The sequence below is a fragment of the Mastigoproctus giganteus genome, chromosome 7 (assembly GCF_048544385.1).
Source record: "Mastigoproctus giganteus isolate SK-2022 chromosome 7, ASM4854438v1, whole genome shotgun sequence".
NCBI classification, from domain to species: Eukaryota; Metazoa; Arthropoda; class Arachnida; order Uropygi; family Thelyphonidae; genus Mastigoproctus; species Mastigoproctus giganteus.
In genome coordinates, this window is record NC_143581.1 from 147,382,769 (window position 1) to 147,395,379 (window position 12,611).

At 39.0% G+C, this 12,611-nt stretch overlaps 1 protein-coding gene across 1 annotated transcript in view; it reads left to right on the forward strand.

Annotated features, from left to right (window-relative positions):
• Nucleotides 1–12,611, forward strand: part of LOC150083252 (treslin-like) — a 265,502-nt gene that overhangs the window by 151,906 nt on the left and 100,985 nt on the right. Inside the window, exon 11 of the mRNA XM_090378450.1 lies at nt 4,659–4,741. Coding sequence (XP_090234576.1) covers nt 4,659–4,741 — 83 coding nt within the window. The remainder of the gene's footprint in view (nt 1–4,658; nt 4,742–12,611) is intronic.

The window sequence follows — 12,611 nt, forward strand, 5'->3', positions numbered from 1 at the left end:
GTTTTTTTGAAAGTTTCTTTTGAAAAGATTTTTAATGAGATTTTGAAAAGATTCAAAAAATAGATCCTAAGAAAAGTGGCAGTGTAAGAGAGCCCAAGGAAACACTCAAGAAAATCACTATTGAAACCAAGAAAGACATCATTGCCAAGCTTGAAAAAGGAGCTAGGGTAGTTGATCTGGCAATCGAATATGGAGTCAACAAATCCACCATTGGAACCATCTTGAAGAACAAGGAGACCATCAAGAATATTGAGGTTGTAATGGGAGTGACCAGATTAAGTACCCTAAGAAACCCCATCATTGAAGAAATAAAGAACTTGCTGCTACTGTGGATCCACCAAAAGCAAATGGCAGGAGATGCCATCAGCAAAGAAATCATCTGTCTGAAAGCCAAGTACATCTATGCTGACCTGAAAGAAAAAAACTCCAGGGCCAAGCTCTGAAGAATCTGAATTTAAGGCAAGCAGGGGGCGGTTTGAGAAGTTTAAGGGGGGCACTGGCATTCGCCGTGTCATAAGGCATGGGGAGGCAGCAAGTGCTGATAAAGAAGCCGCTGATAAATTTGCCAAGAAATTTCAGAAGCTCATGAAAGATGAAGGATATCTACCACAACAGGTCTTCAACTGTGATGAAACTGGGCTTTTCTGGAAAAAAATACCCAGTAAAACCTACATCACAAAGGAAGAACAAGCTCTGCCAGGCCACAAACCTATGAAGGACAGGCTGACCCTCCTCTTTGCTGCCAAAACTAGTGGAGACCTGAAGATCAAGCCTCTCTTGGTGTATCATTCTTAAACACCAAGAGCATTTAAGAAGCACTCAATTGTCAAAGGTAAACTTGGAGTCTACTGGAAATTTAACCCAAAAGCTTGGGTTACTAAGCTTCTTTTCAAGGACTGGGTGCTTGAAGTCTTTGCACCTACAGTGAAGAAAAACCTGGAGGAAAAGAACTTGCCACCGAAGGCTGTCCTCACCATGGATAATGTACCTGGTCACCCACTTGATTTAGAAGATGCCCTGGAATTGGAGTTCAGCTCCCTGAAGATTGTCTTCTTACCTCACAACATACCCCTCTAATTCAGCCAATGGACCAGAATGTCATAGCACACTTCAAGAAGCTGTACACCAAAGCACTTTTCACCAGCTTCTTTGAAGTTTGCCATGCTTCCAGCTTGGGCGCCTCCGTAGCCAGGTGGGAAGGAGCAGCAGTGCATAGCACACGCTTCTTGATTAGACCGGGGTTCGAGCCCGTCACCACCAAATACGGAGGATGCGGAAAGATCAGGGAATGACACCGCATATCCCGGAGCAATATGGCCTTAGTTGCTAATGCTCCTAAAATCCAAATAACAAACCCATAACAAACAAACAGCTTCCAGCTTCATGACATTGAGGAAATTTTGGAAGGAAGAATTTAAAATTGTGCGCGCCATTAGACTCAGAAGAAGCTTGGCATGAAATGTCAGTCAGTAACCTGAACTCTGCCTGGAGAAACCTGTGGCCAGCCTGTGTTCAAGGAGAAGAACCTGATAATGGAGCCCAAGTCATGAAGGACATTGTGGCAGCAGCTAAGGACCTGGACTTGGAAGAAGAAGATGTGGAGGAGTAATAGAGGAGCATGAAGTGCAGCTGACCATGGAAGAACTGAAGGAGCTGCATAAACATCAGGTTGGGGAAATGGAAAAAAATGTTTCCTCAGAAGAGGAGAAAGAGGAAAACATCACCAAAGGTCCAATGCCTTCAGCTACTATCAAGAAGATTCTTCAGGACTGGAAGAAGCTTCACAACGGTGTTGGAGTTTCACTCGAACACAGCTGAAGTGAACAGAGTAGGGGACCTCTACAATGACATAGTGCTTCACTACTTCGGGAGCCTCCTTAAAAAGAGAGAAAAGCAATCAACACTGGATAGATTCTTCAATGCTAAAAAGCAGAAACAGGCAGAAGAACTTGAAGAACCTGTAACCATGAAGAAGAATAAATAATGTATGTAAATGGTGGCCTTTTTTTTGTGGAGGGTCTGGTACCAATTTATTTATTTCCCCATAGGATACTATGGGAAATCGCATTTCGTATCATGAACCGGTTCGTGGAACAAATTAAGTTCATGGTACAAGGCCCGACTGTATTTATTCAATATTTTTAAAAATATTAACTTTTATATCTATAATTTATCATTTATGTATTATTTTTGCAGTTCATTTTGTTTCACATGTTTATTTTTATAATTGTTTAGGTACTGCTTATATTTTATACAACATATTGTAACAAATAAAAAAAATATACTAAATATTATCAGTAAAATAATCATTAATAAAATAGTTTGTTATTATCCATATGTTTAATATTATGTTTTTATAATACAGACATATACAGATAAAACCCAAAAATAACAGATTAGCATTAGGCAATTGGCACGTTTTTTGTGAATGGCTGACAAAAAATCCTGGTTACGCCACTGCTATTGTTTGATTTATGAATGCCCATGCAAAGTTCCTTTGACACCAGTTTTCGAAGTTTATAGCGCGGCTATCAATAGAAATATTTTCTGGAAATTTTGTTAGAAGAAAAAATATACATACAGAAAATGTGCTGTACTGATATTGTTCCCTAAAAACAATTACAATAAAGCAAACTTTTCTTTTATTAAATGCACATTGCAGTTTTATTAGTTTTATACTAGTTTTTTTTCCATTTCTAGTGTGGCTTCCAGTAGATGGATTTTGTGTTAGTAGATGCAATACACAAAGAAAAAAGAAGTATGATCTTTTCATTTTTCGAAAACAGTTCTTTCGGTTATGTTTCTTATGTCAAGAAACAGTTGCGTGCGTGCGTGTGTGTTTTTACACTCCCTATATATATCCCGGTCATGAATGATGGGGCCTTCTGTGTAACTTAATTCGCTTTAGCCAGTGGCAGAGCACACATGCAGAAAATTCAAACAAATTCTGTATTGCGTTCTATAATCAATGTCAACACCTGATTGTTTCTCTCAAGAATAATTGGAAAATGCATACATTTTTGCTGTTTGCGTGTTAATTAATGGATTTTTTTGAATTTTAAAGTTGGGACCTTAAAGAAAACACTTCTGTTTTTGTGTATTGAGAGTGTTAACTTCACTCCAGCTGATAGGGATGGGACTGAAGCAGGGTGTTTGTTGGAAATAATATTCCTGTAAAATTGCTAGCCGAGATAACCCATGCCGCATGAAAAAAGAGTTTGGGGGAAAGGAAGCACAAAAGGTCCCTAAATAAGTGTGCCCCCACTGGATTTTCCGTGTCACCATATACAAGCTTATCGCCCAAATGCCACTAGCCACTGAAGTGGATTGAACTGTATGCCACTCTACAATTTATAGTCACTGTTGGTTTAACAAGTGGCTCACGCAAGCCGTCTCCAGTACATCACTGCCTTTGGTTCTCCTTATTATTTCAATACCTGTAAAACTACTCTTAACTGGCTACCTAACCTTCAGGAACTGTTAAATCCTCACATTTTAGGAAAGAATGCTAACCATGATGAGCATTTGTGATACTTAAAGTGTATTTATCTGCGCGACAGAATGTAACTATTTTTTTAGATTAAAGGCATTAAAAAATCAAGGACAGACACAGTATGGCCCAAGAGGCCTTTCATTCCTAACAAAGAAAAATAAGAACATCTTTTAGTGAGAAGACTTTCATCCATAAAAATTGCTGATCTGTCCATTCAGTTAGTGAGTTACATCAGCTGAGTTGTTAGTGAAATCAATAATCCATCATGCAACGGTAAAGTCTAATTTGCTCTTTTCATGTTTGTATTTATATACATCTGAAACTCTATATTCCCTTCTTTTGCTCTCTCAGCTAGTAATTTTTCATATTCCACCTTTGGAAACCTAACCATTTCTTCACCAACCAACTTGACTGTAGACCTTTTCATTGCTCAGTAACTGTCCCATACTATCTTGTTTTTTACTATTTTCAGCTGGCCAATTTGTCAATTCATTCACCTTGACATTCTCCTCATTCTGTATTTTCTTAATGGTGTATATGCATTGATTATTTTTGTTATGGTAGCTCTAAAGTTATTCCATAATTCACTTATATTCTCCATACAATGCTGTCTTCCCATCTCATGGAAGACAAGTTTGACTGGCATATTCCTCCCTTGTTGAAATTAGTATTGACCTTGCTTGACATCAGTCAACTCAGCACTATGCGAAGCCAAGGATTCTTGAATAGTCAAACTTATATTACTGCCAGGAATTCAGGATTTATATAAACATGCACTGCATACCCATAGCTATGATAATTTTCCATGAAGATGTTTATTTCATATTGCCAGCTATAAAATTATTTCTGGCTGGCAGTATGAAATAAACATCTACATTAATTTAATTGTTCAGTGGTATTTCATTTCTTGATTACATGGATAAAGGATGATGGTGAATAACAAAATTCTCTAACAGTGAATATTCACAAGAATGAATGGTACTTCTTTCTGGAAGAATTTTGACATGATAAATGTGGGAAAATTACAAAAGTTACTTTTTCCTTAATTTAACTTACAAAAACACAGCAATGATAATTCAATTAAGCAATTTTGAGAAAATATCATGGTACAGTATCACCTTTTACTTTTTAAGAAGGTACAAGTCCATCTCTTTACTACTTTCAGGTCCTGGCTCTTTTGAGAAAATTATCATTTCTGGCTGGTCCAGCAGAACTCAATAGGTTCCTGAATGATAAATTGAAAGAAAAGTAAGTAAAGGAAAAGGAATTTTTATTTTATGAATTTATTATATAATTATGCTCATTTAATTTTTTGAGATTAGTATTATGTTTAGTGTGTGTGTGTGTGTGTGTGTGTGTGTGTGAACAGGAATTTTTAAATAACTTTCTAGTTATCAAAAGTTTAACTAACTTTTTTAGTTTTAATAATTTTTTTTAACACACTAACTGCCCATATTGCTTAGTCACTGTTAGCACCACTCCTGTCTCTGTGTGGTGGGGTGCAGAAACCCTGGGAGAAGAAACTACTCTCCTTGGTGCCAAGTGATAGTTTCCAATCAATCCCTGTAGTGTGATTTTCTAGTGTTTTTCTTAGATGGAGTATTAGCTTTTTCATAAATCCTCCTTGCTCACAACATTACTGGGCCCCGGGTGCCAAGCATTATTGTGATCGAGCAATTCTTTGAGCGATTTACAGAGCGTCTTCTCAGTGCGACAGATCTTGCTAATTTTCGAAAGTTTTTCTTATGTTTAAGGTAATTTACCAGTAACTTAGTCTTACGATTTGTAAGTTTAAGAAAGGAAAACCACCTTTCTTTTCTTTTCCTTAAAACTAACAAACTAACTTACACCGCTTGGTCACTCTAGCAGCACTGCTCCTGCCTCCCTGTGGCGGGGCCGGTAACCTTGGCAAAAGGTTCTCTGCCAAGGGCTAAAAGGAGCTAACGTGGATCATGAAGTCCATAATCCATGTGTTGAGCCTCATGACTCAACTTATTCGTGGACAGACGAAACTGACTTTGACACTTCCCATCCCAAGAGACAAAGAACAGAAGGATCCAAAAAGGAAACACCACTGTTTCTTATTATACATTCTCAAACAAGTCAACCAGTAGGTGCACTTTCTCCATTTCTTATCCAGAAATGTCTCAAGAATGCTGCTGGACCTCCTAAAGTAGTGAAAAGACTCCGCTCTGGAGATCTACTTATAGAGACAATGAATAGCAGGCACTCTGAAGTCCTGCAAAGAATTTCAAAATTTGCCAATATTCCTGTCACAGTAACTCCACATGCCACCTTAAATTCATCCAAAGGAGTGCTGTCTGAATGGGACTTAATAAATGTTACCGAAGAGGAATTAGTCCAAGAGCTACAAGACCAAAAAGTTGTACAGGCAAAGCGAATTAAAATCAAGAAAGACAGTGAATTAGTTCCCACTCGCAGTGTTATACTGACCTTTTCAACACCAATCCTTCCAGCTACAGTTAAGGCTGGATATCAGAACTGCCATATCTGACCTTATATCCCCAATCCTCTCAGGTGCTTCAAGTGCCAAAAATTTGGCCATGCTCAAACAGTGTGTAGAGGGGTTTCAGTGTGCCCCAAATATGGATCTAAGGAACACACACAAACAGACTGCCCAGCACAAACATCAGTATGTCCAAACTGTAAAGTTAACCATCCAGCTTACTCGAAAATCTGTGAAACCTGGAAAACTGGAAAGAAGATACAAAAGTACAAAATAGAAAACAAAGTAACTTACCAAGAAGCAAGGAAACAAGTTTTACTCGCAGTACCGAAACTCACATATGCAGCCGCAACACAAAAATACAAATCGGAAGGAACTCAAACTGAAGTGTCCATACCACCAGCTACATCCATTTCCGACTGGGCCAAGCTGTCCTAGCGAGTCTGCTGGAGTCCCCTAAAGAACATGTAAAAGACCAAGCAAATAATACCCCATTCATCGTACCACCAACTATTACTCCATCACACTCAGATACTGAGAGTCTGAGAAATATTAAACCTCAAAAGATTCTAACCACGGATATGGAAATCGATGACAAAACTCATAACGATGAAACCATTTTAGAAATACATGCTGAAGAAGACACGGATAATGCATGACCCACTTTCCCGAGAAAAGATAAAATAAAATTGGAACGCCATAAACAGATTGGCTCTAAAAAACAGTCAGAAACACCTACTTCAAAAACTAAATAATGGATCAGTTGATTCAATGGAATTGTAGAGGCCTCTGTAGCAACATAGACGATATTCACGATTTGATAAATCAGCATAATACAGTAGGCATCTGTCTACAAGAAACGAATCTTTCTCTGCAAGTGACACTTTCAGTTAAAAACTATACAATATTCAGGCATGACAGGATCTCTCCACATGGTGGTGTAGCTATACTGATTGACAGTAAAATCCCTTCCAGACGTATTCCCCTGGCCCCGGGTGCCAGGCGATTTATCTCTGCCTTATAGTGCGATTTCCAAAAAGTGATATATAGTTCTTTTGCTTTCCTCTCGTTAAGTAATCTATTTATTTTATAACTGCTCTTGCTACAAAAGTACCTGTACAGAGCAAGAAAGGCAAGCCACCTTTCTTTTTTCATAGTCTTATTACTAACCCCCTACTACTTCTCGCTTGGTCACACCAGGCACTGCTCCTGCCTCCCCATGGCGGGGCCAGAAACCTTGGCAGAAAAGCTCATCTGCCAAGGGCGAAAAGGAGCAAAGATGGAGCAAAATGATTATCCATCTTTAGAGCCGACAAGCCTCTCGGCCACATACTGAAATTGATTATGACATTTCACAACCCAAGAGGTTGAAAACAAATTCAACAACAAAAGAGTTTCTTTCCTTTTTAATTTTACATTCACTTTCAGAACAACCTCTCAGCAAATTATCTCCTTTCCTCATCCAGAAACACCTGGAGAGTATTGCAGGATCTCAAAGACTGTGAAGAGGCTGCAATCTGGAGACCTTCTTATAGAAACAACAAAAAGTAGACATTCAGAGAAACTCTTACAACTTTCAAATTTTGCTGGGATACCAATTAAAGTATCTCCCCATGCTACCTTAAATACATCCAAAGGTGTGATTTCTAGTTGGGATTTGTTGAACGTGACAGAGGATGAATTAACCCAAGAACTTCAGGATCAAAATGTTATTGCATCAAGAAGAATCATGATTAAAAAAGACAATAACCTTATGCCCACCAGGAATATCATTCTTACATTTAATTCCCCAAACCTACCATCAACAGTAAAAGCTGGCTATCTACTTTGCCGTGTTCGCCCGTATATACCCAATCCCTTGAGATGCTACAAGTGCCAAAAGTATGGTCACTCTCAGACAACATGTAGAGGAAACCCAGTTTGTCCAAACTGTGGATCTTCCGATCATACTCAGTCTGAATGTTTGGCGACAGAAAAGACATGTCCCAACTGTAAAGGTAACCATCCTGCATATTCTAAAACTTGTGAGAGATGGAAAACTGAGAAACAAATTGTTAAATATAAGGTTAAGAACAAGGTAAGCTTTCAAGAAGCAAGGAAAATAATTGCTCCTACCATGCCCAAACGTACCTATGCAAATGTTGCACAAAAACAACAAACAATGTCCACCCAAACTGAAGTTACCGTCCCCTCAAACATATCAATCTCTGACTGGACTAGAGCTGTCCTCTCTCAGCAACAGTCCAGTAACCCCAAGCATTCAGACCAGGCAAGTAACACTCCTCTTACAATACCAGCGACATCTCCTACTCTACAGGAAGATCCAATATTAGAAATTCATGTCGAAGAAGAAGAAATGGACACTGGTCGGCCAGTTTTCCTAAAAAAAGACAAACAAAAATTGGAACGTCATAAGCCAGTCACCTTCAAAAAGCAGTCAGATACATCTCAAACAATTAAACACAAATAATGGCCTTCATTGTACAATGGAACTGCAGAGGCTTTCATTGCAACACAGATGATATCCATAATCTAATTAACCAGTATTCTCCAGTTGCTCTCTGTCTCCAAGAAACTTACTTAACCTCGCAAATTTCTTCATCGATAAAGAACTACTGCCTTTATCAAAGAGATCACAATACAGCAAATACTGCCCACAGTGGTGTAGCAATCCTGATAAATTCAAAGATCCCAACTAAGCATATCCCAACATCTAATGAGCAATAGTCAGCATGGCTTTCGACAAAACAGATCATGCTTAGATCTCATGATCAAGGCTGAATTTGCCATTCGCAATGCGTTCGTTAAACACGAGCATCTGGTAATGGTTACTATAGATATACAGAAAGCCTTTGACGCCACCTGGCGACATGGCATACTTAGTGATCTTTATTCTCTCGGTCTACGTGGAAACCTTCCCATATTTGTACAGAACTTCCTATACACTATATCGTTTCAAGTAAAATACCAAAATGACCTCTGTACAACGTTCATTCAGGAAGAAGGTGTTCCTCAGGGATCTGTGCTGAGTGCCACTCTTTTTGTCTAGAATCGATTCCATCACTAAACAGCTTGCAAACACAGTTGAGTCATATCTTTACGCGGATGACCTTTCCATTTCCTGTCATTCCCAAAGCATGAGATCAATTGAAAGGCAGCTTCAGATATCACTGAATAAAATACAACAATGGGCCAACCTTAACGGCTATCGACTCTCACAACAGAAAACAGTTGCTATCCATTTTTGTCGACAACGCAAACTCCATCTGGATCCTGAACTCCAAAAATTTCCAACGTCTCCATCCCAGTCAATAGTAACATCAGATTTCTAGGATTAATCCTTGACAACAAATTAAATTTCTTAGACCATATTAAAAATGTACGTACTTCCTGTTTAAAAAAGTTAAATATACTCAGAACTTTATCCGCCCTAACATGGGGTGCAGATCGCACCTCCTTACTTTGGCTATACAGGGCATTAATCCGATCCCGTCTCGATTATGGTGCTCCTGTCTATGATTCTGCCAGAGCAAGTGTTTTGCGCTAGCTTGATCCAGTTCAACACAGTGCTTTGAAGATTGCACTTGGAGCTTTCAGGACATCACCAGCACATAGCCTCTACATTGACGCTCATGAGCCCCCGTTAACTCTACATAGGAAAACACTGCTACTGAAGTATGCTGTCAAAATACAAAGTTGTGCCTTGCATCCAATTCAGTCATACTTATTTAATCCACCATTAGAAAACCTCTACAGAAGTAAGCCTAGTATAGTAAAACCAGCTGGTCTTCGCCTTCTTGAACTGATGCAAGTTTGGAAAGTTTCCATTCATTCTGTACGAGACCACCATGGACTCTTACTCCTCTACCCACCTGTGACACTTACCTTTGCCAGTGGGGAAAAAATGCTCTTCAAGCATCAAATGTGAAACAACTTCATGCAATTCACACTCACAAATATTTTGACTTTTCTCCAATTTATACAGATGGCTCTAAATCTAACTCAAATGCTGGAGCAGCAGCAGTGTTCCTAAATACCACTATTTCAGCAGCCCTTCCACCTGAATTCAGTATATTCTCAGCAGAATTATATGCAATTAAACTAGCCTTAGAAAATCTCTGTTCTGACTGCTCATTAAAATTTGTTATTTACACTGATTCCCTCATGCCGACCGGGCTAGCCGAGTGGGTAAAGTACCTGCCCGGCAACCCAAAGGTCGCGGGTTCGATTCCCGCCTCGGGCTTGGATCAAAGTACTGCAAAAACCTTGGGAGGTGCAATATGGCCACAGAAGCCGATGCGCCAACAACTACCAAATCAAAAAAAAAAAAAAAGATTCCCTCAGCTCAATTATGGCATTATCTAACTCCACAGATAAAGTTCACCCTTTTCTAAATGAAATTAGAAGATTATTACTGCAGATTGAAGAGCACCACCAAATGATCACCTTCTGCTGGATTCCAGCACATTCTGGAATTTCTGGTAATGAACTGGCCGATAAAGCGGCAAAAAATCCATCTACCTTAGATTTAACCAATATCCCTGTTCCAGCATCAGACTACCCACAAATCATTCAAGATGCATGCCTAACAGAATGGACAGCACTCTCAAACAAATAACAAACTTTTTCAATTTAAACAGGATCCTAGAATTTGGCGTTCCAGTGTCCGTTCGTCAAGACGAGAAGAGGTACTCCTTTCAAGATCAAGAATAGGCCATACGCATTTGACTCGCCTTCATTTACTCACAGGAGATGATCCACCACAGTGTCCACATTGTTTTCTAAATTTGACTGTGAAACACATTCTCATTGAATGCCCACACTATAATCAAGACAGAAATACAACCCTGCTATCTTTGGTTAACCTTCGCAAACCAATAAATCTAGAGAATGTCATTGGTGACAATGCAAATATCCCTGAATTTTTAACTTTCTGAAGAAAATTGGAGTTTTTAGTCATTTCTGATTTTTGCCTCTTCTGACATAACAAGAAATTCTCATATATTATTACAATAAAGGAATAGGCGCATTATAGCCAAAGCAGCTTATGCGCCAGAAAACCCCCACAACAACAACAACAACAGCGTATTCCCCTACAAACCACTTTAGAAGTTGTTGCAGTATGCCTTGTTCTTGGTACAACGATTACACTTGTATCAATATATATCTCACCAAATCAGAACTGCTCGATAACTGAACTAAATGACCTTATGCTACAACTACCCTCTCCTTTCTGCCTGTTGGGCGATTTTAATGCACATCACCAGTTATGGGGATCTTTGCAGACAGACAACCAGGGATGCATGATAGAGGCTTTTCTTGTAAAGAATAATCTCACTCTGCTTAACACAGGCTCCCACACCTGTGTCCATTTTCCAACAGGCTCAACCTATGCTGTAGACCTGTCGGTATGCTCACCCACATTATTTCCAGAATTCGATTGGAGAGGCTAAGAGAACCCATTAAATAGTGATCATTTTCCTATAATCTGTAAGCTCTGCACAAGGAGAAACTTACCAGTAAGCAGTCGATCTAAATGGAAATTCTCAAAAGCTGACTGGAATAAATACGCATCCCGTATTACACTAGAGAATGATATTATCCAACATCACTCCATAGATAACGCCGTTAAACACATCACAGGACAAATATTGACAGCTGCTGCTACTACCATTCCTCAAACTTCTAATAAAGGATCCAAACACAAAAACTATTGGTGGAATTCAGCATGTAGCACTGCTAAGAGAGAGAAGAACAAGGCGTGGAATCAGTTTCGAAAGAATCCAACCACTGCTAATCTCATTATATACAAGAAACTAAAAGCCCATGCTTGTTACACCCGGCGAAAAGCTAAAAAGGAATCTTGGATTCGTTTTGCTTCATCTGTCACTAAAGACACAAGTGCAGGATTAATCTGGCAGAAAATAAGATGCCTTACTGGTAAGTTTCCATCAATTCCTTCCCCAATCATCGTCTATAAAGGACAGGAGATAACCCTTCCAGAGGATATTGCAAACATCCTCGTGGAATCTTTTGCTCACCATTCTGCCTCAACCGCATACGATCCAACTTTCCTAAAAGCCAAAATAATAACTGAAAAATATAAAATAAATTTCGGAACGAAGTCAGCCCTCTCTTATAATAAACCACTAACCATGTATGAATTAGAAGAAGCCTTAAAAAATTCAGCCAATAGTGCACCTGGTCCAGATGGCATATACTACCTAATGTTAAAGAATCTAAATGAGGGAACTCGTTACTCTCTCCTAAAACTTTTCAACCGAATATTTGTTGCAAATTATTTTTCCATTTCCTGGAGACATTCTGTTGTTCTACCCATTCCAAAACCAGGAAAAAACCAATCAGACCCCCATAATTATAGACCAATCTCACTTACTAGCTGTCTGGGTAAGACTGGAAAAAATGGTACACAGTCGCCTCACCTGGTATCTTGAAACTCAAACTACTGTGAACAACGATCAGTTTGGATTTCATAAAAACAGGTACCCTAGATCTTATGATAAAGGCTGATTCAAATGTGCGAAATGCATTCATAAAGAACGAACATTTGGTCGTGGTCAGCTTAGATATAGAGAAAGCTTTTGAAACCATGTGGCGTCATGGCATCCTTCGTGACTTACATGCTAGGGC